The sequence below is a fragment of the Symphalangus syndactylus genome, chromosome 15, assembly GCF_028878055.3.
Source record: "Symphalangus syndactylus isolate Jambi chromosome 15, NHGRI_mSymSyn1-v2.1_pri, whole genome shotgun sequence".
Classification (NCBI taxonomy): domain Eukaryota; kingdom Metazoa; phylum Chordata; class Mammalia; order Primates; family Hylobatidae; genus Symphalangus; species Symphalangus syndactylus.
In genome coordinates this window covers 25,839,263-25,866,325 of record NC_072437.2, presented here as the reverse complement: position 1 = coordinate 25,866,325, position 27,063 = coordinate 25,839,263, and the positions used below count along the sequence as shown (strand labels likewise).

Below are 27,063 nucleotides of genomic sequence, written 5' to 3'. Positions count from 1 at the left end.
TTTATTTATTCATGAATAAATTCTTTATTCATGAATGCACTTATTTATTCACTCATTACATTTCTTCCTTTGTTTGCATTTTACCTTTCATTTTCTTTATTCTTTGGACTCAGTAACACTTTTCATATCAGTTTTAATAAGAGAGTTGAATGAGTGTATATTGACCCGAATTGAAAAGAGAAATGGAAACAGAAAATCTTTAGCGAATTGAACTAAAAATCTCCCAGTGAGTTACAAATTAATCCATTGAAATGTTCCAGATGTTTTGGATGAGGGAATTCTATTTCATACAGGTCACACTCCCTTACCAACCTCAGGCCTGGCTGAAGGAAGATTCTTCTAATCCAAAACATCCTGCAATTTTAATTTAATTACGAAACAGCATGTTGTGCTAGCTAAGTTAGACTTCAAGATGACTTAGCAGAAATTCCCTGGTTTGATAATAAATACAGATGCCATCCAGTGCAATAAAAATGACTGCATCAGGCCAGAGGCAGGTACAAAAAAGCTGAAAGAGGCTTTTATTGTGATGCCAGAGGCAACAAAATTGTGTGTCATTTGGGGTGAAACTTTTAATTTCCTATCTTGCAGGTATTAAACTACACTTGCTATCTGCACATCCAAGTAAATCGTCTCCCATCTTTACTCCCTGTCTTTACTTCCACAAAAATCTTAATTCTGGGTTCTGCCAACACTGCTTTCTTACCTATTCCTTGTCTTTTCCTTGTCTCCACAAATCTCCCAACCCCTTTCCCATATCTACTCTCCTATTCCACGCCACTTTTCTCCAAGGAACTCCAGGAAGCAGAGGTGAAACCCCTGTCCAAGAATATTCAAATATGTATTTATTCCTTCATGCAACAAAAGTCAGCTGAGCATGGTGACTCACTCTTGTAATCTCGGCACTTTGAGAGGCTGAGGCAGGAGGATTGCTTAAGGCCAGGAGTTGGAGACTAGCTTGGGCAACATAATAAGACCCCTGTCTCCACAAAAAATTAAAAAAAAAAAAAAATAGATGGTCATGATGGAGCACAGCTGTAGTCTCAGTTACTTAAGAAGTTGAGATGGGAGGATTGTTTGAGCCTAGGAATTCGAGGCTGCAGGAAAGTGTCATCATGCCACTACACTCCAGCTTGTGCTACAGAGGGAGACCCTGCACAAAACGAAACAAAATGAGATGAAACAAAAACGAAATGAAAACATTCATTAGGCATCTTCTATGCATAAGGCGTTTTGCTTCGTTTGTAAGGACAGATCACAGAAAAACAAGTTATTTTGTCTATTCTCCAAGGGAGATTTAAATTTGCAGGCAGGATTGAAGCAGAATGGGAAATAGGAAAAAGATGGAGCTGATATGTACAAATATGTAAGACAGGTGGAGTCCCTGCCAGGCCGTAAATAGCATAGGTCCCAAACCAAACTCATCATGTTCCTCTGCAAAAGCACTTCCTCCCACAGCCTTCCTGTTGTGTCTCAGTCCCACAAGTGTTCCTGTGACCCAGAAGCATTTTATTGCACCCATCTTCTGGTCACCTCTGTTGTTGTGTATGCATTTGCTTGTTTCTTTAGCAGGACTATGTCTTAACCCTGGCATATGGAGGCAGATCCAATTCCTAGTCCATCCACATCTCTGGAGATTATTCCAGTTTTCAGCATTAATGGCTTACTAAGAAAAATTGTTGAGTTAAATTATGTTTTTACCATTGCACAAGCTTACAAAATCTGCTTCAGATCAAACAGCCATCTTCTACATTGCAGAGTTTGTTTCGTATGCAAATGGATCCTCTTTCGTTGAGAAGCCAGGTGTGTAGAAACTCAGGGAGGACCAAAACAAGGTGCCTGGGGCTCTGTGTTCTGTGCAGTCTTGGGAACTGACAGAGGAGTTGTGGTTATCTGTGTGACCTTGTTTTTGGTGAATCACATACTGATGTAGGGGGATTCCCTGTTGCTACCACTGTTTGTTCCATTCTCTAATTTCCTACTCGAGTTTCAGATACTCTGCAACTAGAAATGACCTTGGTTCTTCCAAGTTATCAGATATTATTTTCTGACCCTCAGTTTCGCTGTGGATGCCACTAGCCTGGCATATGAATGGTTTTCAAATAAGGATCTCTTCCAAACAGAAGAGGCAGCCTGGATATATAGTTACGGTTTCTGCCCTTTTTCTAGGGTGTACTCTCTTGAAGATCCTCTAGGAAGCCAAAACTGCACTGGGCATATCTGCAGCAATCTCTGTCACCTCATTAGGGTATGTTGAAAATAAGTTGACCTGTGAGTTAGCTATTGTTCAGAAAATTGCTATGTAACCAACAATCACAGATCCTCATGGCCAACAACAATAATGAACATTCATTTCTTGTACCTGTGAGGTTCAGCTAATCTAGGCTGGACTTCGCTGATCTCAACTGGACTCAACTCATGCACCTGGGGTCTAATGGGGGTTGGCGGACCTTAGATGAGGTTGGCTGGGGTGACTTGGTTCTGCTCTACCTGTCTACCTCCTAGACCAGTAGGCTTGCCTGAGCATATTCTTTTCATGGCAAAAGCACAGCAAAACAAGCTCAATTACATGAGTGGTTGTGTAGACCTCTGATTGTATCATATCTGTGACATCCCATTGGTCAAAGCAAGTCATATGGCCAAACACAGAGTCAAGAGGTGGAGAAATAACCTCCGTGTTTTTGTTGTTCTTGTTGTTTTGTTTTTTGAGACAAAGTTTTGCTCTGTGACCAAGGCTGGAGTGCAGTGGTGATCATGGCTGTATTAGTTCATTTTCACATTGCTATAAGGAAATACTTGAGACTGGGTAATTTGTAAAGGAAAGAGGTTTAATCAACTCATGGTTCTGCATGGCTGGAAAGGCCTCAGGAAACTTACAATCATGGTGGAAGGCGAAGGGGAAGCAAGACACCTTCTTCACAGGCAGCAGGAAGGAGAAGTGCTGAGTGAAGGGGGAAGAGCCTCTTACAAAACTATCAGATCTTGTGAAAACTCACTCACTATTACCAGAACAGCATGGGGGAAACCACCCCAATGATTCAATTACCTCCACCTGGTCTCTCCCTTGACACATGGAGATTACGGGGATTATGGGGATCACAATTCAAGATGAGATTTTGGGTGGGGACACAGCCAAACCACATCATTCTGCCCCGGCCCCTCCCAAATCTCATGTCCTCACATTTCAAAACATAATCATGCCTTTTCAATTGTCCCCCAAATTCTTAACTCATTCCAGTATTAACCCAAAAGTCCAAGTCCAAAGTCTCATCTGAGACAAGTCAAGTACCTTCCACCTATGAGCCTGTAAAATCAAAAGCAAGTTAGTTATTTCTGAGATGCAATGGGGGTACAGCACTGGGTAAATACACCTGTTCCAAATGGGAGAAATTGGCCAAAACAAAGGGGCTACAGGCCCCATGCAAGTCCAAATTCAGCGGGGCAGTCATTAAATCTTAGAGCTCCAAAATGATCTCCTTTGACTCCATGTCCTACATCCAGGTCACACTGATGCAAGAGGTGGTCTCCCATGGCCTTGGGCAGCTCCGCTCCTGTGGCATTGCAGGGTACAACCCCACTTCTGGCTGCTTTCACAGGCTGGTGTTGAGTGTTTGCAACTTTTCCAGGTGCATGGTGTAAGCCATCAGTAGATCTACCATTATGGGGTCTGGAGGACAGTGGCCCTCTTCTCACAGCTCCACTAGGCTATGCCCTAGTGGGGGCTCTGTGCGGGGGCTCTGACCCCACATCTACCTTGCAGACTACCCTACCAGAGGTTCTCCATGAGGGCTCCAACCCTGCCCCAAACTTCTGTCTGGACATCTGGGCATTTCCATACATCCTCTGAAATCTAGGCAGAGGTTCTCAACTTCATTTATTAACTTCTGTGCGCCTGAAGGCCCAACACAATGTGTAAACTGCTAAGGCTTGGGACTTGCACCGTCTGAAACAATGGTCTGAGCTGTACATTGGCCCATTTTAGCCATGGCTAGGATACAGGGCACCAAGTCCTGAGACTGGACAAAGTAGCAAGACCCTGGATCTGGCCCATGAAACCAGCTTTTCCTCCTAGGCCTCCAGGCCTGTGATGGAAGGGGCAGCCATGAAGACCTCTGACATGCCCTGGAGACATCTTCTCCATTGTCTTGGTGATTAACATTTGGCTCCTCATTACTTATGCAAATTTTTCCAGCCTGCTTGAATTTCTCCCCAGAAAATGGGGTTTTCTTTTATATTGCATTGTCAGGCTGCAAATTTTCTAAACTTTATGCTCTGCTTCCCATTTAATTATAAGTTCCAATTCCAAATCGTCTCTTTGTGAATGCATACAACTGAATGCTTTTAAGAGCACTGAAGTCACCTCTTGAACACTTTGCTTCTTAGAAATTTCTTCCACCAGATACCCTAAATCATCTCTCTCAAGTTCAAAGTTCCACAGATCTCTAGGGCAGGGGCAAAGTCCTTCCAGTCTCCTTGCTAAAGCATAGCAAGAGTCATCTTTATTCCAGTTCCCAACAAGATCCTCATCTCCATCTGAGACCACCTCAGCCTGGACTTCATTGTCAATATCACTATCAGTATTTTGGTCAAAGTCATTCAACAAGTCTCTAGAAAGTTTCAAACTTTTCCACATCTTCCTGTCTTCTTCTGAGCCCTCCAAACTCTTCCAACCTCTGCCTGTTACCCAGTTCCAAAGTTGCTCCCACATTTACAGGTATCTTTATAGCAGCAACCTACTCTCTGTGGTACCAATTGACTGTATTAGTCCATTCTCACATTGCTATAGGGAAATACCTGAGACTGGGTAATTTATAAAGGGAAGAGGTTTAGTTGACTCATGGTTCCTTGGGCTGGGAAGGCCTCAGGAAACTTACAATCATGGTAGAAGGCAAAAAAAGCACCCTCTTCACATGGCAAAAAGGAAAGAGCCCCTTATAAAACCATTAGATCTCATGAAAACTCACTCAATACCATGAGAACAGCATGGGGAAAACCACCCCCATGATTCAATTACTTCCACCTGATCTTTCCCTTGACATGTGAAGATTTTATGGGGATTATGGGGATTACAATTCAAGATAAGATATTGGGTGGGGACACAGCCAAACCATATCAGTGCAGCCTCAACCTCCTGGGTTCAAGCAATCCTCCCACCTCAGCCTCTCTCCTCTGGAGTAGCTGGGATTACAGGCACATACCACCGCACTCAGTTAAAATTTTATTTTTTAGGTGGGCGCAGTGGCTCACGCCTGTAATCTCAGCAGTTTGGGAGGCTGAGGCGGGCAGGTTGCCTGAGGTCAGGAGTTCGAAACCAGTCTGGCCAACATGGTGAAACCCCATCTCTACTAAAAATACAAAAAAGTTAGCTGGGTGTGGTGGTGTGCACCTGTAATCCCAGCTACTCCAGAGGCTGAGGCAGGGGAATTGCTTGAATCAGGGAGATGGAGGTTGCAGTGAGCTGAGATCAGCCCACTGTACTCCAGCCTGGGTGACACAGTGAGACTCTGTCTCAAAAGAAAAAAATATATCTTTTTTTAGAGACACGGTCTCCCTATGTTGCCCAGGCTGGTCTCAAACTCCAAAGCAATCCTCCCACCTCAGCCTCCCAAAGTGCTGGGATTACAGGTGTGAGCCACCATGCCCAGCCTTGCATTCTGTGTTCTTAAATAATAGTGTGACCTTGAGTGAAGTTCAGCTAAAACACTCTAGTACTTCTACTCCACCCCATTCTATTGCTCTTTGATTTCTATCCCTCATAATGGAGTCATTCAGGAGAAGGAAGAACAGATACTTCTTGAGGCCTTTATTTATGCTAAAAGTCACTTTACTTTTTTCCTTTGCCTTTCATTCCTATTCACCTTGTCCTCAAGTTATGTGGCTTTTTTTGTTCTATGGTGGTGTCTCCAGCATCCTCCTTTAGAAAAAGAAGTTAGTGGTCTTTCCCCTGTCCCATACCAGGCCCCATTATCATTAGCATGACTGTTTTCCTGACCTAGTCATGATTTGTGAATCCCAGAGTTCCCTTGGAGAACTGAATTACTCCAGGAAAAAAACTTTGAGATAAAACAACTTCAGCTTCCTCAACCAAATTCCTGATGACAATTCTGCTTTATAAATCAAAGCTACCACTTGATCTCACAAGTGCAAATGCTTTAACTGTGCACTTCTGTGAGACACAGAACAGCAGAACTTGTTCTTAATGAAACACTTGATCACACACAGTGGCTCATGCCTGTAATCCCAATACTTTTGGAGGCCAGTGCAGGAAGATCACTTGAGGCTAGGAGTTCAAGACCAACCTGGGCAACATAGCAAGACCCCATCTCTATAAAAAGTAAAAAAAAAACTAGCCAAGCACAGTGGTGCCACCTGTAGTTCCAGCTCCTCAGGAGGCTGAGGTGGGAAGATCACTTGAGCCCAGCAGGTGAAAGCTGCAGTGAGCTATGACAGTGCCATTGCACTCCAGCCTGGATGGCAGAGTGAGACCCTGTCTCAAAAATAAAAATAAACACTTAACATGCAGTAGTACTTAAAATCTACTGAAGAATTTTGTTGGGTAAAGCCTGTAAAATCCAGCTGTAATACCTCACTGAGTCCTGCATTAATTAATCATAATTAATAATAAATAACACGAGTTAACGATGGTCATTTGTATTTGTATGAGAGTTATGATTTTACCTTTTTAAAAATTGCCTTTCAAAACTACATTGCTAAATCACATTCAGATTATAATCTTTATAGCCGCTTTTACTTATTTTGTTCATTCTGCCTGTAAGGAAAGTTATTTAAATTTATTAAAACCAATATTGATTTCATGTCATCATTCTCTAAACATTTTTCAGAAGTAAATAACTTTCATAAAGACAGAAAGACTTGGGTATCAAAGGAAGCCAAGAGGCCCAGAATAAACATGTGGGCAGGACCTAGGGTGGGCACAGCCCTATCACACGGTTCCCTTCACAAGGGTGGTTGGGAGTCTCTCAGATGCTGGAAGTGAGGAAAAAGGAGTCAGGGCCTGGGGACCGCTTGGCAGAGGAGTCAGTTTTTAGGCCAGAACACACGAATCTCTTTGAGGCATTAAGTATTTGGAGAAGAAGACAAAAAACAGAAATGGTAGCCAAGTTCCACCTCATTCTAAATAACAGCTGAGTTTTAGGTAGAAAAAGGAAAGGAAGAATTTATAAAGGGAACTGGAAGCAACCAGAAATGGGGAAAATATAAACAACTCAAAAGATACTGTGATGCTATAATTCCGCTTTAACAGTCCAGTTTCTGCAAGGTTCTTATCTGATTGGAAGAAGACAAACAATCTATGGGCTCAGGGATACAAAAGAGTAATGCCTAATTTATGCCTTGTTCCCGTCATCAGTGGCTATAAGCTGCTTGCCAAGGCCTGAGGCCTTCAGAGCCTTTGTGTTGGGCTATGTTGGTGCTTCTGAACTGTTTCTCATGTAAATCCTTGTCGACAGGGCAAGCCCTCTAACCAGGGGCCCACATCTCCCTATAATCAAGTCCTTAAGGTTTTTTCCATTGTTTTGCCCATGAGAGCATTTGAGTTTGACTCTTAACTATTAATATCTATCTACCTATCAGCTATCTATCTTTACACATACATATATATGTATATATGTATATTTGTGTGTATATATACATATAGTTGAGTCAAAACTGCAAACTCTTAACTATATATATTCATATATATATTTGTCTTTTTTTTTTTTTTGAGACAGCGTCTCCCTCCTTCACCCAGGCTGGAGTTAAGTAGCATGATCATGGCTCACTGTAGCCTTGGCCTTCTGGGCTCAGGTGATCCTCCCACCTGAGCCTTCTGAGTGGCTGGGTCTACAGGCATGTGCCACCACGCCTGGCTAATTTTTGTATTTTTTGTAGAAATGGGGTTTCGCCATGCTGCTCAGGCTGGTCTCAAACTCCTGGAATCAAGCAATACTCCCGCTTCAGGCTCCCAAAGTGCTAGAATTACAGACATGAGCCACAGAGCCTGACCTTAACTATACTTTAAAGCAGGTTTTGGAACTACTTACACAGGTTTAGCCATGTGACACTATACACAGCAGTCAGTCAGAACTGAAGGAAGTTCACACTCTGCCTCCACATGGACAATATCATCCCTTGGCAGTGACCCAATACACAGGCTAAGGACTTGCCCTGCAAAACCCTCTTTTTTGGACAACTCAGCTAGGGCTACCTAGTCACACAGCCAGGAAAGTTAAGTTTAAGTCTAGAGTGCTTGCCCTAAACCTCCAAGCCACTCACTACAAAAATACTCACTGGCCACCTTGCAGGCGAATAACCATGCCAGCGGCAAAGGAGGAATACACACACTTCCTATCAATTAAGAGTTTTCATTCTACGCTCCTCTTAGATCTTGGATAAGTCATTCATGCTGGCATTGTTTATGATCAAAGTGGATTTACAAAGACTTTCTCCACTAGATTCAAAAAGATATTTTTTCCTGTGGCAATATGTGAGATCCATTCACTTTCGATACTCAGAGTCTTTCTTCCCTACCGTCATCTCTTTATGTTTAGAGATCCTCTAGAACAGGTGCTCTTTATCTGGCAGTTAATGAACTTGGATTTTGTCAAATGTATTTTCTGTGTCTACTGAGATGATTGTGTGATTTTCTTTTTATTCTATCAATATAATGTATTCCATTAATTAATTTTCTAATATTAAACCAATCTGGAATCCGTGAGATAAATCCCATTTAGTCATGGTGTATGTTTATGTTTATTTATTTATTTTACTATTTTAAAAAATATTTTTATGTTTTATATATATGTTACCACTATTTATTTATTTTACTATTAAAAATAGTGGTAAAATACATATAACATAAAATTTGCCATTTGAACCATTTTCAAGTGTATAATTCTTTTTATATGTGTCTGGATTCCGTTTGCTAGTACTTTATTGAGGATTTTACTATTCATTAAAATGTGGATATTAGTCTGTAGTTTTCTTTTTCTTTTTTTTTTGATATTGTTGTCTGGTTTTGGTATTGGGGTAATATTGGTCTCATAAAATGGATTGAGAAGTGTTTCCTCTCTTCTGTTTTTTGGAAGAGCTTGTCTGATGTGTTGGGTAGAGCTTTATTATGATAGGCTTTGACTGTTAAAGTGAGGCTGCCTGGCTGCCTGGCTTTATAACAAGGCAGTGAGAACCCGTTGGAGCTTGAACCAGAGAATGCATTTCAGTAATAATTTTGAAATAATAATTTAACAAATCGCTACATGTAAATATATATGACAAAGTAAATGGGAGCCCTCCTCATGAGATAAAGGAGAGCTGAAATCATATAGTTTAGGAAGCAAATGAAAAAAAAATCATACAGTTCAGGAGGCAAGTGGAAATATATTTGTAATAGACAAGAAAGGAATAAGTTGTCATTGATGCCTTAAAAATACAAGTTTAATGTCGAGGTAGGCAAAAAAAAAAAGCATTTACTTGTAAAAATTTTAGTATAGAAATAATGTACAAAAGTAGAGAAAATAGTATAAAAATTCCCCATATTCTGATCTTGTATTCGTCAACAATTATCAACACATGACCAGTTTTGTTTCCTCTGTACCCCTCTACTTTTTTTTTTTTTTTTGAGGCGGAGTCTCGCTCTGTCACCCAGGCTGTAGTGCAGTGGCACGATCTCAGCTCACTGCAAGCTCCATCTCCTGGGTTCATGCCATTCTCCTGCCTCAGCCTCCCGAGTAGCTGGGACTACAGGCAGCTGCCACCACGCCCGGCTAATTTTTATTTTTTATTTTTTTTTTGTATTTTTAGTAGAGACGGGGTTTCATCGTGTTAGCCAGGATGGTTTCGATCTCCTGACATTGTGATCCGACCGCCTCGGCCTCCCAAAGTGCTGGGATTACAGGCGTGAGCCACCGTGTCCGGCCACCCGCTCTACTTTTAACCCGTACTCCTACTCTTGAATTGTTTTGAAGCAGATTCCAGATACTGAAATTATTTTATTCATAAGTATTTCAGCATATATCTCTAAAATTTAAGGACTTTTTAAAGCATAGCCCTGTAAATGTCATTGCATCCAAAAAAATCAACAATATTTCCATAACATCATCAAGTATCCAGGCAATGTTCCAAATATCCCTGATTGTCTCATAATTTTTTTAAAACTTGGTTTGTTCAAATAGGAATCCAAACTAAGGCTCCTCCATTGCATTTGGTGAATATGCCTTTTAAATCTCTTTTAATCTATAAGTTACCCCTCCCTCTATTGTTTTTTTTCTTTGGGCAATTTATTTGTTGACAAGTAATACTTTCTGTCGGCCTATAAAATGTCCTATGCTCTGCTTTTTGTTGATTTTATCCCTGTGGAGGTGTGGCTTAGCCAAAGTTCTCCAGAGAAACAAAACCAATAAAAGAAAGAGAGAGAAGAGGGATTTATTATAAAGAATTGGGTCACATAATTATGGAGGCTAACAGGTCCAAAGATCTGCAGTCAACCACCTGGAGCCCCAAGAGAGTGTAATCTGAAAAACTGAGAAACAGCAGAGCTGATGGTGTGGTTCAGTCCACAGGCCAGCAGGCTCAAAACTCAAGAAGAGCTGATGTTTCAGTTCTGGTTCAAAGACAGGAAAAACGTTGATGCTCCGTTTGGAAGGCTGTCAGATGGGAAGAATTCTCTCTTAGTTAGGGTGCGTCAACCTTTTTGTTCTATTCAGGCCTTCAGCTGTAGGATGAGGTCTACAACGATCCAAACAGGGAGGAATCTGCTTTACTTAGTCTACCAATGTAAATATTAATCTCATCTGAAAACACCCTCACGGAAACATCCAGAATAATGTCTGACCAAATATCTGGGCACACCATGGCCCAGTCAAGTTGACACACAAAATTCACTATCCTAGAGTATATTTCCTATAAGTTTGTAGTTAGTAGTTAGGTCCTGATTAGATTCTGGATTCTTCCTGGTTTTTTTGTTTGTTTGTTTTAGTTTTTGGTTTTTTTTTGGTAATTGTCTTACCTCTGGCCAATAAGCTCTTCAACCTGGTTCCTAAGTCTTTTTGGCATGCTTTTATGGTCTTTGATAGTTTCTTTGCTGGCTGATACGACAAGATGTTCCAAACCTATCCCTGATGTTGAATCGACCATTTCTCCAAAGAACCCTGTTCACTTTAGCCAGAAATGGTATTTAGAGTGCATGAGGCCAGGCCAGATATGTGGCTCATGCCTATAATCCCAACACTTTGGGAGGCTGAGATGGGCAGATTGCTTGAGGTCAGGAGTTTGAGGCCAGCCTGGCCAACATGGTGAAACCCCATCTCTACTAAAAATACAAAAATTAGCCAGGTGTGGTGGCATACACTTGTAATCCCAGCTACTTGGGAGGTTGAGGTGGGAGGATCATTTGAACCCCAGAGGTGGAGGTTTCAGTGAGCCAAGATCACGCCACTGCACTCCGCCCTGGGTGACAGAGTGAGACCCTGTCTCAAAAAAAAATGAAGAAAGAAAACGGCCTGGGTGCTAAGGACACACTTAGCTACTCTTAGTCAAGGTATCTAGGCCTTTTCAACAGACAGAGCTAGGAATAATATATTTTAACATAAAATACATCATGTGTTCTCATGAATATTTCCAATTCAAACTTAGGATAAAGGGTTTTTATTTAACTTCTTTGATTTGATATTTATATTTTTCTTGCACTGAAAACCTTAGTTCCTAATGAAATAATGTAATTTATTTTTCTACTAAATATATTATGACTTCATAATAATCATGCCTTACTATCAGAAAATATCATATCAGAGAAAAAATTATTCTAAAAAGAGAATTACTGAAAACCACTTCAGATTTCTTTACAGTTTTTTGGTTTTGTTTTCTGTTTCTTTTTTTTTTTTTTTTTTCCTCCTTTGGCATTTACCCCACTAGGATTATGTGGTCTCATGACTGTAGTTTAAAAATAGAATCATTAAAAAAGTCTAGATTCAGCTGACATCCAGGCATTTTAGCCAACTATGAAGGCAGAAATGATGTGCCATGGAGAGATTATGATCTGAGTGACGTAGCCAACTATTTATTAACCTAAGTTTCTGCGAATTCAGGGGATGTGGACAGCTATATTCCATATTTAACTTCCCCTTCTATATTTAGTAGGAGAACATTGTTGCTACTGATCAGTTATTCAATGGGATGAGAGTTAAATTCACTCATGAAGCTTTGGCCTTTAGGAGGAAAATGCAAAGTTTTAGAGCCACAGAGGGTTACAGTGGTACTGAACCTTGAAGGCCACCTGGTTTAATCACCATAGTCCACAGAGGAGGAGACTAAGATCCAGCAGTGTCTAGCAACTTACCTAGGATCTCACCACTAGTTAGTAGCAGGGATAGAACTGGAAAACCATCTGCTGTCTCCTTTCCATTGATCTGTGCTGTTCCCTTGCTCTCCTTGTGTAAATGCTGAAGCGGATCATGATGAGCCCAGGATGAGGCAGGGAGGCCCATTCTGAAAGTTCAGTCTCAAGACTGAACACACTCAAAAAATGCTTATGAGACATTTGGTGGGCTATTTGATAAATATTTAGTAATTGGCTCTAAGTATATAACAAGACAGCCTTTATTGTCTTTTTAATTTTTTACTTGCCCAGGTGATAAATTGAATATGTATCTGGTATGATCTGAAAGCTGGAGACACTATTTCAAACATTTAAGACAATCTTCTCACAATATTTTATTTTTAAAACAATACAACAGTACTTGCAAATAATTTCTAAAGTCTTGATTATAAATGTTGTCTGTGTTCATGGATCTCATTCAATAAACCACCACTACATACAAGGTACTGGGCTACATGGACTTTTTCAACAACTAGAACCCTGCAAATATGGAACTAGGCTGCCCCATAAGTTAGTGAAGCGGAGAACTGACAGCTAGTGGATTAGTGAATTCTTACCAGAAATCTGCACAGGGAATTCCTACCGAGGTCAAAGGATGGGACTTGATGACATCTGGTGTCCTTGTCCTTTCTAATCCTAAGATTAGATTGTTTTTGTTTTGTTGTTTTGTTTTAGAGACAGTCTTGCTATGTTAACTAGGCTGGACTTCAACCTTGAACTCCTGGGCTCAAAGGACCTCCCACCTCAGCCTCCCAAGCAACTGCAACCATAGGTGGGCACCGTCATGGCTGGCTGGATCAGAGACCTGTATTCTATAATTTCTGTGATGCCCCTATTAAAGTAGCTTGTTTGGGGAGCGAGTAGTAACCACTTATACAAAGAGACACAATATGTTCTTCTCTCTCCTTTTTCTTCTAAGTCCAAGTTCAGTCTCTATTTACAGCCAACCCCCGAAGACTCAACATATCAGAGAATAAGGCACAGTGAGCCCTTAGGGAAAGTCTCCATGGAACTGTCATCTTCACAAATGAGAAGACATGCTTTGTGGGAATCACAGCAACTTCCTGCTGGCTGTGCACGTCCAGCCTATTTCTGTTCTTCTCTCTCCAGCTGTCTTCCATTTTAATCACACACTTGTCTCTGTTACGGATACCCCCTTCCACTCCAGGTTTATTAGTAGCTACGTTCTCAGCCCAAGGGTGAAAGAGAAGCAAGTGGACAATTTTGGGACCTGGAAAGTTATTCATCCACAGCGTATGTGCTGGTTCACGTTAACGCCAGCTAACAAATGCATGAGCCCCTGCTGTGGGCCCGGCTTTGAGATAAGTGCTGGGGAAAGAGATAAGTGCTGGGGAAAGTGAAGGAGACACAGTTCCTGCTCTTCCAGGCTAGAGGGGGAAAGGAGACGAGAAAGGAGAGGTTACAGGAAAGCCCGGGAGCATGAGCACGGAGAAGGGTAAAGTCCTAGCCTCACAGAGGATTAGAAGCCACTCTGAGCCAAATGATTTCACTGTGACCTGAAGGAAAAGGGGGGGCGAATTTCCAGGCAGGGCAAAGACAGATCCAAAGGTCCAGAACAACGGGAGTTCAGGGAATTCGAGGAACTGAAAGAGTAAGGCATGCTGGAGCGACTGTCTCGAGATGACTCAAGCAAGGAAGGCAGGAGTTAGACGGTGGAGGGGCTTGTCACAGAACTCCAAGAAGTGCTCACCAGAACTTCCGCTCTGACTTATGGATATATATGTGTGTGTGTGTGTGTGTGTATGTATAGATGTGTGTGTATGTATAGATGTGTATGTATATATAACATATACACACACATATATATACACACGTATATACATACACACACACACACACACATATATGTATTTTTTGAGATGGAGTCTTGCTCTGTCACCCAGGCTGGAGGGCAGTGGTGTGATCTTGGCTCACTGCAACCTCCACCTCCAGGGTTCAAGAGATTCTCCTGCCTCGGCCTCCTGAGTAGCTGGGATTACAGTTGCTCGCCACCACACCTGGCTAATTTTGTATTTTTAGTGAAGACAGGGTTTCACCATGTTGGCCAGGCTGGCCTCGAACGGCTGACAACAGGTAATCCACCCTCATCGGCCTCCCAAAGTGTTGGGATTACAGGCATGAGCCACTGCGCCTAACCCCTTTTTTTTTTTTGGAGACGGAGTCTCGCTCTGTCACCCAGGCTGGAGTGCAGTGGCACGATCTCGGCTCACTGCAAGCTCCGCCTCCCGGGTTCACGCCATTCTTCTGCCTCAGCCTCTCCGAGTAGCTGGGACTACAGGCGCCCGCCACCATGCCCGGCTAATTTTTTATATTTTTAGTAGAGACGGGGTTTCACCATGGTCTCAATCTCCTGACCTCGTGATCCGCCCGCCTCGGCCTCCCAAAGTGCTGGGATTACAAGCGTGAGCCACCGCGCCCGGCCTAACCCTTTTTTTTTTTAAATACAGACAGAGTCTCACTCTGTCACCAGGCTGGAGAACAGTGGTGCCATCACAGCTCACTGCAGCCTCAGCCTCTGGGGCTCAATCATCATGGCTCACTTCAGCCTCAATCCTCCCGCCTCAGCCTCCCAAGTAGCTGGGACTACAAGGCGCATGCCACCACACTCAGCTATTTTTGTTTTTCTTTTTTTGTAGAGATGGAGTCTGCTTTATTGCCCAGGCTGGTCTTGAACTCCTGCAGTCAAGCGATCCTCCAGCCTCAGCCTCTGAAAGTGTTGGGACTACAGGCGTCAGCCACTGTGCCCAGCCTATGGATATATTCTTCAGTCTTGAAGAAGTTATTTCCCAGCCTCTTAAATGGCTTCTCAGTTTTGCTTTGAGTAATCGAAAACCACTATTTGTTGAGCACCCTCTAGAAGCACATATGGTAGTACTAGGCCATGGGAGAAAATCCAGTGATAAAAAGCAGCCCTCCCACTACAGAGCTCATAAAATGAGGTTTTCTCTTTTTTAAACTCCAGATACTAATAACAAATACATTCAAAAACCAAGAGACAAAAAATAAAAGGCTAAAAGAAACTCATCATCAACTCCTTTAGACTAAATTTTAAAATATAGTGGGATAGGCCAGACACAGTGGCTCAAGTCTGTAATCCCAGCACTTTGGGAGGCCGAGGTGGGTAGATCACTTGAGGTCAGGAGTTCGAGACCAGCCTGTCCAACATGGCTCTACTTAAAATACAAAATTAGCCCGGCGTAGTCGTGTGTGCCTGTAATCTCAGGTACTTGGGAAGCTAAGGCAGGAGAATTGCTTGAACCCAGGAGGCCGAGGTTGTAGTGAGCCAAGATCACACCACTGCACTCCAGCCTGGCAACAGAGCCAGACTCCGTCTCAAAAAAAAAAAAAAAAAAAAAGAGTGGGATGCTTGTCACTACAGGTAAAACAAACTCTAAGGCAAAAGGAGCTGATTCCCTTAGCAAAATGTTTTTAATTTGAGAATGTGGGATGAGAAACCCGGTTCTATGACTACAGAGTTCCACTTGGATGTCCCACCCATGGCTCCTAGAATCAGGTGCTCTCTGGCCTGGTGCAGTGGCTCACACCTGTAATCCCCGCACTTTGGGAGGCTGAGGCAGGATGATTGTTTGAGCCCAGGAGGTCAAGAGCAGCCTGGGCAACACAGGGAGACCTGTCACTACAAATAATTTAAAAATTAGCTGGGTGTGGTGGCCTGCACCTGTGGTCCCAGCTGCTCAATAGGCTGAGGTAGGAGGATTGTTTAAGCCCAGGAGTTTGAGGCTGCAGTGAGCTATGATCGTACCACTGCACTTCAGCCTGGGTGACAGAGTGAAAACCTATCTCAAAAGAAAAAAAAAAAAAAAAAGAGAATCAAGGGTCTTTCTTTGGGCATTGGGTTCCTCCCTAGAACTTCCGTGGGTATTAATAACAACACAATTGAGAGCATTAGGACAAATAGCTAATGAGTGCTGAGCTTAAGACCTAGGTGATGGGTTAATAGATGCAACAAACCACCATGGCACATGTTTACCTGTGTAACAAACCTACACATCCTGCACATGAACTAAAAATTAAAATTAAAAAAGAAATAACACAGTCTAACAAGGGCTGAGGAAGAGATGGGCCTCGGGTGCCCCAGGCAGCCTGCATGCCAAGTGACAAGGATGGGGCGCCAGGGAACAGCTCTGCCCTTGGCCGCTCACCACCCCGGGATCCTTCAGTCTAGGCTGAGTAGTAATAGCAAATCCCATTCACATCATATTTCATTAGGTTCTCACGTGCCTTATTCAGCTGACTTCTAATGAGAGCGTGCATGAGAATCACCCTGAAGGGCTACGGGAACGGAGGGCTGAGGGCCGGGCGCCGTCCCCAGAGCTCTGACTCAGCAGGTCAGGGCGGGACTGAGAAATGCATTTCTCACAGGTTCCTGGGCCCTGCTATGCTGCTGGTTCAGGGACCACACCTGGAGAATCACCGGTGAACTCATTTCACAGAAAACCTTCAAAGGCCAGCTCTGCCACTAGGCTGTTAAGCTTCGGAGGGAACAAACCCCTGCCCTGAAGGGGCTCGCCCACAGTGAAGGAAACAGAAATAAAAATAAAGTATTAGAATGTAATGCAATAGAACAGCGGTCCCCAACCTTTTTCACACCAGGGACCGGTTTCGTGGAAGACGGTTTTTCCACGGACGGGGGTCACAGGGTAGTTTCAGGATGATTCAAATGCATTATATTTATTGTGCAGGTTATTTGTATTATGATTACATTGTAATATATAATGAAATAATTATACAACTCACCATAATGTAGAATCAGTGGGAGCCCTGAGCTTGTTTTCCTGAAACTAGACGGTCCCATCTGGGGGTGATGGGAGACAGTGACAGATCATCAAGAGTGACAGATCATCAGGCATTCGATTCTGATAAGGAGCAGGGAACCCAGGTCCCTCGTATGTGCAGTTTGCAATAGGGTTCGTGCTCCTATAAGAATCCAATGCCCAGCTGATCTGACAGGAGGCGGAACTCAGGCGGTGATGTGAGCCATGGGGAGCAGCTGCAGATACAGGTGAAGCTTCACTCACCTGCCTGCCATTCACCTCCTGCTGTGTGGCCTCGTTCCTAACAGGCCACAGACTGGTACCAGCCCATGGCCCAGGGGTTGGGGACCCCTGCAATAAAACAAAGGCTCAAATGGAGGTTAGAGGAGGCTGCTATGAGCACAGAGTGGAGGAATGGGCCCACCTCAGTCAGGAAAGATAAGAACAGGTTAGCCACGGCTTCTAGCAGGGAAGAGAGTAAGAGAACAAATCCAGGAAGAAGCCGTGTATTCAGAAACAGCAGGGAGACCTGCAAGGGCAATGGCCCTGTCGCAGTGAAACTGGGGAGGAAACCCGTATGTAGAAAGGGATGGAGAGAAGAGAATGGAAAAGGCAAGCAGAGATTGATAAGGGTTCTGAGGAGGAGTGACACCTGGTAAGATCTGCCTTTTGGGAAGCTCATTCCAGTGGGTAGGGAGGAGGAAGATGGGGGCGGGGCAGGCGTGGAGCCAGGCTGGAGGAGGCTGTTCTGTGCTGCAGGTGCCAGAGGGAGGCTTGAGCCCAGCAGAGGCAGGTGGGTGGAGGGCTTGAGCCTAGTGGGATCTCAGGGATCTGCCAGTATACATCTCACATCTTGGTGGAGAGAAGGGTTCAAAACTTGCAGGTCCCTTGTGTTTTGGCTTCACAGACAGAGTGAATTGGCTCCTCTCTGCTAAGGGGTCAAGGACACACATGCTAGTGCCACACAGAGAAGGAAACCTATAAGCCAGGAAGTAGGAGCACACACCCAGTGCTGTCCCACAACTCGGATCAGACGGCAGCAGCTCCCTGCCAGGAATTAAGAGCCCACCCCTGCCCCGTGCTCCTTTGCACTCTACATGTTTGTAGGGATGGGGTCAGGGGACATCCCTGTGATTATGGAAGCTCCCTTGTTGGGAGAAATGACCTTGGTTCAAAAGGGGAGCACCTGGTCCCCAGTGACTGTAACCAGCCCAGCCTCCTGGGGACCTGAGCACATCTGCTGAGCCTGATCTCCGCTAAGCTCAACAGAGGGGAGATGAGGCTCTGCAACCACCATCAGATGCCCCAGCCAATTCTCGGAGACAGAGAGTGCCAGGAGTTTTGCCAGCTCACCTCAGCTGTGCTGACTGAGCTCCGGCCACCTGTGGGCTTCTCTGCTGCTCCCCTAGGGAGGGAAGTGGCCAGCAGGGTTTGAAAGAGTGTCAATGCTGTTTGCCCCAATGGCCTCTGGGCCCCTGGTGAGAGTGACTGGCTTGGAGCTCCAGGAAGGTGGCAAGGGCTCCATTCTCACCTCATGTCCTCCAGCTGCCTTTCTCTGGGTGGCGTCTCAGTGAAGCCAGCCTGGGGTCTATCCTCATATGCTCTCATGATCCCAAGCCCACCTGCATGGGTCGGAGGTCCCTGCATCTGTCTCTCTCTCTCCCTCTCTCCCTCTCTCTCCCTCTTTCTCTCTCTCTCTCTCTCTCCCCCTCACCCTCTCTCCCTCTCTCCCTCACCCTCTCTCCCTCTGCCTGTTGGGACTCGAACACCATGGCTCTGCTGTGATGTGACTTATGATTGATGCTGCCCCCTGAGCGTGCTGGGTGGTCTTCTATGCTTGTCACAAATCTCTGCCATCTAATTCCACCCCCATCGCCCAGATCGCTTCCTTCCATGTGCCACTCCGCTTCTGGGCACTTGTGGTAATAGGACATATGAGGGGAGGAGCTGGTTTGGGAGGCGCAAAGGCATGATAAACTCGATTTTGAATGTGTCAAATATGACTTACAGGCAGGTTGACAGGATAGAGATGGATTGTCAGCATTTGGTTAGACATGTGTGGAGCTCAAGAGGGGAGCCTGAGCTGGTATCTTAGTCTATTCGGGCTGCTATAACAAAATGCCTTAGATTGGGTAACTCATAGACAACAGAAATGTATTTCCCACAGTTCTGGAGGGTGGGAAGTAAGTCCAAGGTCAAGGTACTGATGGATTTGGTGTCCGATGAGGGCTGCTTTCTGATTCACATGTGAGTCTTCTCTGTGTCCTCACGTGGTGGCGGAAGTGAGGCAGCTCTCTGGAGCCTTCTGTATAAGGGCATTAATCCTATTAATGGGGGCTCCACCCTCAAGATCTAATCACTTCCCGAAGGCCCCACCTCCCAATGCCATCACCTTGGGCATTTGGATTTCAACGTGTGAATTTTGGAGGGACACAGATATTCAGACCATAGCAGCTGTGGGTAAAGATTCAAAGACTCGGGAACAGATAGGACCTCCCAGGCAGTGTGTGAAGGGCAAGGCTGGAACCCTGAACACCAGTGACAAGTAGGGGATGGAGGGAGAAAGGAGGATGCTACCAAGTGGACGAAAAGGGGCTTTAACACATATTGCTCATAGTGGCCTCACTATGAAATAACAGGACAAATGAAGTCACTGAGTCTCGGGAGCACCTTCACAATTTCTCACAGCTGTTAGTGGCAGAGCCAGGTCTCCAACTCCAAGTTCAGAATTTTTCTCCCTACATTTGTTCACTTATTCATTCAACAGTCACTGATTGAGCTCTTTTCTGTGTGCGTTCAGGGTCTTGTGTTCATACCATGAGCAGCATAGCAGAGACTGGAGTGAGACTGGGAGGAGCGGCAGAATGCAGACAAGTTGGGAACCAGCCACGCCTCTCCGCCTAGCAGGGGAGTTGTTCTAATAGGTTTTATTTTTATTCAGCTTTGGTGAGGTCAACAGATCAGATGACGACTGCCATTGAAGAGAGTTTCTTACTCTCAGATCTAAGAGAAGTGGGCATGCCACGCCATGCAGGGCCACCCAGGGCAGCATGAGGGCTGGTCAAGAGGCAGAGGGAGGAGAGAATGTGGCCAGAGCCCTTATTATGCTTTCCACAGGAAGGAGTGGGCAAGGCAGGGTTAGCTAGCTCAGGACTGGCTAGTTTAAATCATTTCAGCAGGTTCTGGGGTATACGGGCTGTTCCTATTTGTCGGGTAGCTGGCCCTGGGTGATTAGGGCAGGGGGATAGTGGCCTGGAGTGTGAGAACCAGATAAGGGAATTGGTTGGGATGTGAGCTCTGGGTTGGTTTTCATTTGAAAAGCACATGCCCCGGAGGACTCCTTCCAGGGGGAGGGGGACAGTGAGGGAGACATATTATTGGGTTGCACAGAGCAAGGTGTGTCCTGCAGATAGATGCACGCGGGGCAGATGTTAAAGCATCAAGTTTACAGAAAGGAGAAACGTGGTTAACACAGGAGCAGAAAAGGAATGCAAAACAGCTAGAGAACAACTGCAAAGGTGCACATGCGGAAACACAGGATGATGTCCTGCCAACCCTGCTGTGGATGGTCTGTGGACCAGCAGCACCTGGGACTTAGAGAGGCAGCGTCTCAACCCCACCCCAGACCGAACGAATCTGAATCTGCAACACCCTCAGGTAACCCGTATGTATCTTAAACCATAAGTACTGGCATCAGCTGCAGACAGGCCCGTGGACAGATGGAGGAGGAGGAGGAAAATGTGTGGTTCGTTAGGAGGCTTCTTGGAGGAGTCCTCTAACAGTGAAAGCCAGCTTCCATTTGAAAAGAAATGAGATCTTTTGCCTAAAGCAGTGGTTCTCAAAATTGGCTGCAAACTGGAATCACCTGTTGTGTTTTAAAAAGCTCTGGAGTCTGGGCATAGTGGCTCATGCCTATCATCCCAGCACTTTGGGAGGCTGAGGCTGGCAGATCACTTGAGTCAGGAGTTCAGGACCAGCCTGGCCAACATGGCAAAAATGTCAACTAAAATAGAAAAAAAAAAAATAGCTGGACGTGGTGGTGCATGCCTGTAGTCCCAGCTACTCGGGAGGCTGAGGCACGAGAATCGCTTGAGCCCAGGGAGCTGAGGTTGCAGTGAGCCTAGATCGCACCACTGCATTCCAGCCTGGAAAACAGAGTGAGACTCTGTCTCAAAAATAAATAAGCAAGTAAATAAATAAATATAAAAAGCACTGATTCCTGCTTCCAAACACTGGAGATTCAGATTTAATTGAGATAAGGCCAGGATGTATAGAGTTTACAGAACTCCCCAGGTGATTTAAACGTGCAGCCAAGTTAGAGAACCACTGGCCTTTGCCATACGGAAGATATAATGTGCTGTACCAGGACCAGAGAACAGAGTAACAGAGGAATCAGACGGTTTGAGAGCAAGACCAGAAGTGTGCATGTCTGCCCGGTGGGTGGGGTGAACAGGGAGGGTGCGCGCCTAGGATCCGTCTCCCCTCCCATCCCCATTTGGCTTCCTGGGCCACATTCCTCAGGGCTTCCTTGGTTCTCACCTGGATGCTTGTATTCTGCTTCCCCCTAGTGGTAACTTGCAGTATGGCACAGCTGTCGCTGGCAGTTTCATTAAGGTTCCGCGTTCGTCACTAACCTGTGATAGTGAGTCCCAGGCTGTGGTCTCGACAGGTGGGATCATCCTAAGAATCATGTCCTGTGAGCACCTTCACCATGTGACTTCAGGAGTTGCTCCCTCACAAGGAGCCTCAGGGAGTTAGAGGTCACTGGCCAAGCACTGCCCTGGCACAGGGCTGCAACTGCAGCCTAAGTGGCTTCCTGTGCATGAGGTTTAAGGAAATTTCATTTTATTAGCCAGTGGTTAAGTGCCTGTGAGAGCAATCATCAGAAGATGCAGTGGTAGAAGATAACAAGCTTCCTAATAAACAGTGGCCACCAGCCGGGCGTGGTGGCTCATGCCTGTAATCCCAGCACTTTGGGAGGTCGAGGCGGGCGGATCACAAGGTCAGGAGTTCAAGACTAGCCTGGCCAACATGGTGAAACCCCATCACTACTAAAAATATAAAAATTAGCCGGGTGTGCCGGGCGCGGTGGCTCACGCTTGTAATCCCAGCACTTTGGGAGGCCGAGGCGGGCGGATCACGAGGTCAGGAGATCGAGACCACGGTGAAACCCCGTCTCTACTAAAAATACAAAAAAATTAGCCGGGCGTGGTGGCGGGCGCCTGTAGTCCCAGCTGCTCGGAGAGGCTGAGGCGGGAGAATGGCGTGAACCCGGGAGGCGGAGCTTGCAGTGAGCCAAGATTGCGCCACTGCACTCCAGCCTGGGCCACAGAGCGAGACTCCGTCTCAAAAAAAAAAACAAAACAACAAAAAAAAAAAATTAGCCGGGTGTGATGGCGGGTGCCTGTAATCCCAGCTACTTGGGAGGCTGAGGCAGGAGAATTGCTTGAACCTGGGAGGCAGAGGTTGCAGTGAGCCGAGATCACACCATTGCACTCCAGTCTGAGTGACAGAGCAAGACTCTGCCTCAGAAAAAAAAAAATGGCCACCACTTAGATCTTTGTGGCAAGAATGGGTTTTACTTAATTATCACATTTCATTCCAGTGACAAGCCTGAAGGTATTAGGATTGTCAAATATTTTTATTGCAAATATGCATTACTAAGGCTTATTTTTTAAAAAATACTTAGCTATATAAAGTCATATTCTTCTCTGAGATGGACATTTAGCAAAAATAAAGTCACAGATTTAATATTATAGCCATGAATAAATGTTTTAAAATTATGAGTGAGAAAGAACATTAACACTTTCAAAATAAGCATGTATTTTAAACAGACATGGTTTGCGGAAGAGGATTCTCATCTTACAGATAAGAAAACAAACCTAGAGACCTTAAGGAACTCGATCAAGGTCACATAGCCAGTGACAGATGCAGGGTTTGAACCCACATTGGTTGGACAGCACCGTCTGTGTGTGCAGCTCCTCCCACGTCCCCTCCAAGAGTCCAGGGGTTCTCACCTGCTCAAGGGTTTGCAACAGAGACTTCACCTGAATCCCTGATTGAGTCTCTGGTTCCTCCAAGCTCCCCTAGTTCCTCTTTGTATTAGTCCATCTTCACACTGCTAATAAAGACATACCTGAGACTGGGGAATTTATAAAGGAAAGAGGTTTAATGGACTCACAGTTCCACATGGCTAGGGAGGCCTCACAATCATGGCAGAAGGCAAGGAGGAACGTCACATCCTACATGGTGGCAGGGAAGAGAAAACTTGTGCGGGGGAGCTCCTTCTTATAGAACCATCAGATCTTGTGAGACTCACGATCACAAGAACAGCATGGGAATGACCTGCCCCCATGATTCAATTACCACCCACCAGGTCCCTCCCACGACACATGGGAATTGTAGGAGCTATAATTCAAAATGAGATTTGAGTGGGGACACAGCCAAACCATATCTCTCTTCTTTCCAATTTCACATTGACTCAGACACTTCCTTCTGTAGAGCAGTCTCTGAAGGCCCCATATTAGGAGGAGAATGCCCTTGCCCAATCCTGGCAGAAAACTTCTCTCTGCAGCTCATACCCAGAGCTGGGTTCAGGCCAGATGAGAAAGAGATAGTGAGAGAAATAGGAAGCGTTTGAAGCTGGCAGGCAGTGTGGTCCCCTGAGCTGGCTGATTCCTTTTCTTCTCCCCTGAAGCTCCTGCCCACTGGGAGCCAGCTCCTGTCCACCCTACCCCAGTTCCAAGAGTTCCTGAAACTCTGGTGTGAACCAGAACCACTGGGAAACTTGTTAGAATGCAGATCCCTTGGCTCCACCCTCAAAAATTCTGATTCCGGATAATCAAAAGCGGGACCCAGGAATTGGAATTTTAAGCAAACAACCCATGTGAATTCTGCTGCAGGGGGTCCTCAGAACACACGTTGAGAAACATTCAATAGACATACTATTCACATTCATGGGTCCTGTGTCAAAAGTACCAATGAAGGCCCATAAGCTATGTTGAAATATTTAGAAGTTATCTATCAAGTGAATAAACTGTCAAATATATATACATAACTACATGGCAGGCTAGAATTCCTGGGCTCTAGAGCCCAAGCCAGAAGGTAATGGGACAGCAAGAACTAATCCCCAGCCACCATCCTTCCCCTTTGTCTCCCCACTTTATGCCATGAGGAACTTGCTGCCTGAGCAAGAGGACACACCATCCATAAATTCAAGCACAGGCACTCTCTGTCCACCCTGTAACAGCTGCATCTTGACCACCTATTGGGCTAGAATGGACCCCAGAGAGGAAGCTGGCATTGACCCTGGAGGCAGAAAATTCCCAGGCACTCAGAGCATGGCCTAGATGGGGAAGAGGTTCCGGGAGGATGCATGCCCTTGACCTTGTGGACTGCCTGCACTGAGAGGAGGGGCAGCAGAGGATGGCCAGGGCAGAGCCCTCTAAGCTGACATTTCTCCAACATTCATGGGAATAGAAATTTCCTGGGATCTGAATCAGTAGGTCTAGGCAGGGACCAAGATTCTGCATTTCTAACAGCCCCCCAGGTAAAGCTGGTCAGGCTGGTCTTCAGACCACAGAGTGAAGCAGCAAAGCTGTAAAGCAGGGGTCAGTACCAGGTAGCAAACTTTTAGTCTCTGAGGGCCATGTGGTTTCTATGGCAATTATTCAACTCTGCTGTTGGGCATGAGAGCAGCCACAGATGATATTTAAGAAAATGAGCATGGCTGTGTTCCAGGAAAACTTCATTTGTGAACACTGAAATTTGAATTTCAGATAATCTTCCTATGTTGCAAAATATTCTTCTTTTGGGTTCTTTCAATTATTTAAAAATGTAAAAACTCGATCAGGAGCAGTGGCTCACGCCTGTAATCCCAGCACTTTTGGAGGCCAAAGTGAGTGGATCACCTGAGATCAGGAGTTGGAGACCAGCCTGAGCAACATGGCAAAACCCCATCTCTACTAAAAATTCACAATTAGCTGGGTGTGGTGATGCATGTCTGTAATCCCAGTAACTTGGGAGGCTGAGGCAGGAGAATCACTTGAACCCAGGAGGCGGAGGTTGCAATGAGTGAAGATCGCACCACTACATTCCAGCCTGGGCGACAGAGTGAGACTCTGCCTCAAAAAAGTAAAAACTCAATCATAACGTAACTTAATTGTACATTTAAAAATAAGAGTATAATTGGATTGTTTGTAACACTGAGGATACATGCTTGAGGGGATGGATACCCCATGTTACATGATGTGCTTATTTCACATTGCAGGCCTGTATCAAAACATCCCATGTACCCCATAAATATATACACCTACTATGTACCCACAACAATTACAAATTTTAAAATTTACAAAAGATTTTTAAAATGTAAAAAACATTTTTTATATAGGCTGTACAGAAACAGGTCTGGATGGGGAGGTTAGATTTGGCCCAAAGTCTGTAGTTTGTTGACCCCTTCTCTAATATATATGGCCCAGTCAGGAGCCGTGCATGGCTGGGTCTAAGAGCTGTGCTGATCTACAAAGCCCACATGAAGCTGCTGTGGCAGAGAGGGTCTACAGCCTCACTGAGTCATGTCTTTTGGGGGTAGATGGGTCTTCTAGGTGCCCATCAAATCACACCTTCTCGGGTGCCTTCAGCGCACACCTATGAGACCAATCTTGCTGATCCAGGGCAGGAAGTCCAGTCCAGATCCACCCTGCTGTGTTACCCAGGAGCTCAGATTCAGTCTCAGAACCATCTGGATTGTTTTATTCTCATGATATACTTAATCCTGATTGAAGTATAAATGAATAAGCCGGCTGGGCGTGGTGGCTCACGCCTGTAATCCCAGCACTTTGGGAGGCTGAGGTGGGTGGATCACCTGAGGTCAGGAGTTTGAGACCATCTTGGCCAACATGGTGAAACCCTCGTCTCTACTAAAAATACAAAAAATTAGCCGGGCGTGATGGCGTGTGCCTATAATCCCAGCTACTCTGGAGGCTAAGACAGGAGAATCTCTCGAACCCAGGAGGCAGAGGTTGCAACAAGCCAAGATCGCACCACTGTACTCCAGCCTGGGCAACAAGAGCGAAACTCCATCTCAAAAATAAATAAATACATAAATAAGCCCATTAAGCATCACAAATTTAATGTGACACCAACATTCTTACTGGTGAGAAATGATTCTCGATTGTACTTGGGAGAAGGCGATGCTGCCGGTTCTCAGGCCTGGGAGCTGCTGAGGAGGGAGAGTGAGGAGGTTGGTTTATGTAAAAGGCATGGGCACTGCCACTCTGCAGATTCCTGGAGCATTCACCTGACTACTTGTTGATTTTTCATTGAACAGCTTTCTCCTCATTCAGACTGTGGGCTCTCTGAGAAGATGGGGAAACATTATTTGGGGGATTTACCCTTAGGGTGAAAATTATCTAAGCTTCTTCTTTCTCAATTTCCCTCTCCTCCCCTCATTTCCCATCTCTAATTTATTTTCTTTCTTTTTTATTAACATTTTTTGTAGAGACGTGGTCTCACTATGTTGCCCAGGTTGGTCTTCAGCTACTGAGCTCAAGCAATCCTCCTGCCTTGGCCTCCCAAAGTGCTAGGATTATAGGCATGACCCACTGTGCCCGGCCTCTTAATTTTTTCAGCGTCACAGATTGTATCCCCAGAAACCAGACTCTAAAGAGGCATTTCATGAAGGGGTGCCTGTGGGAGGGACCACACCTGTGGAAGGTAGGGGACAGAAGCAGGAGTGGGCAGAGCAGTGACGTTGAGCTACAACCCAAAGCTGACAGTCTCAGCAAACCTCACCAAGAGCTCTGGAGTTAGGTGGACTTTCAGAAACAGGCCAAGCATGGCTGAGCTGGCCAAACCCTTATGCTCCACCATCCATTGGTCACTCGATATGAGCTTCCC

General features: G+C 45.1%; 1 protein-coding gene across 4 annotated transcripts in view; it reads left to right on the top strand.

The window, feature by feature from the left end:
* LOC129463788 (claudin-10) overlaps positions 1-27,063 on the top strand; it is a 167,056-nt gene that overhangs the window by 53,797 nt on the left and 86,196 nt on the right. The window contains exon 1 of one of the 4 annotated variants that reach the window (XM_063619003.1): positions 20,270-20,823. The exons of the other annotated variants lie outside the window; for them this stretch is intronic. Coding sequence (XP_063475073.1) covers positions 20,691-20,823 — 133 coding nt within the window. The 5' untranslated portion in view covers positions 20,270-20,690. Of the gene's footprint in view, positions 1-20,269; positions 20,824-27,063 lie in introns of those variants that run through there. 4 annotated transcript variants of the gene reach the window in all.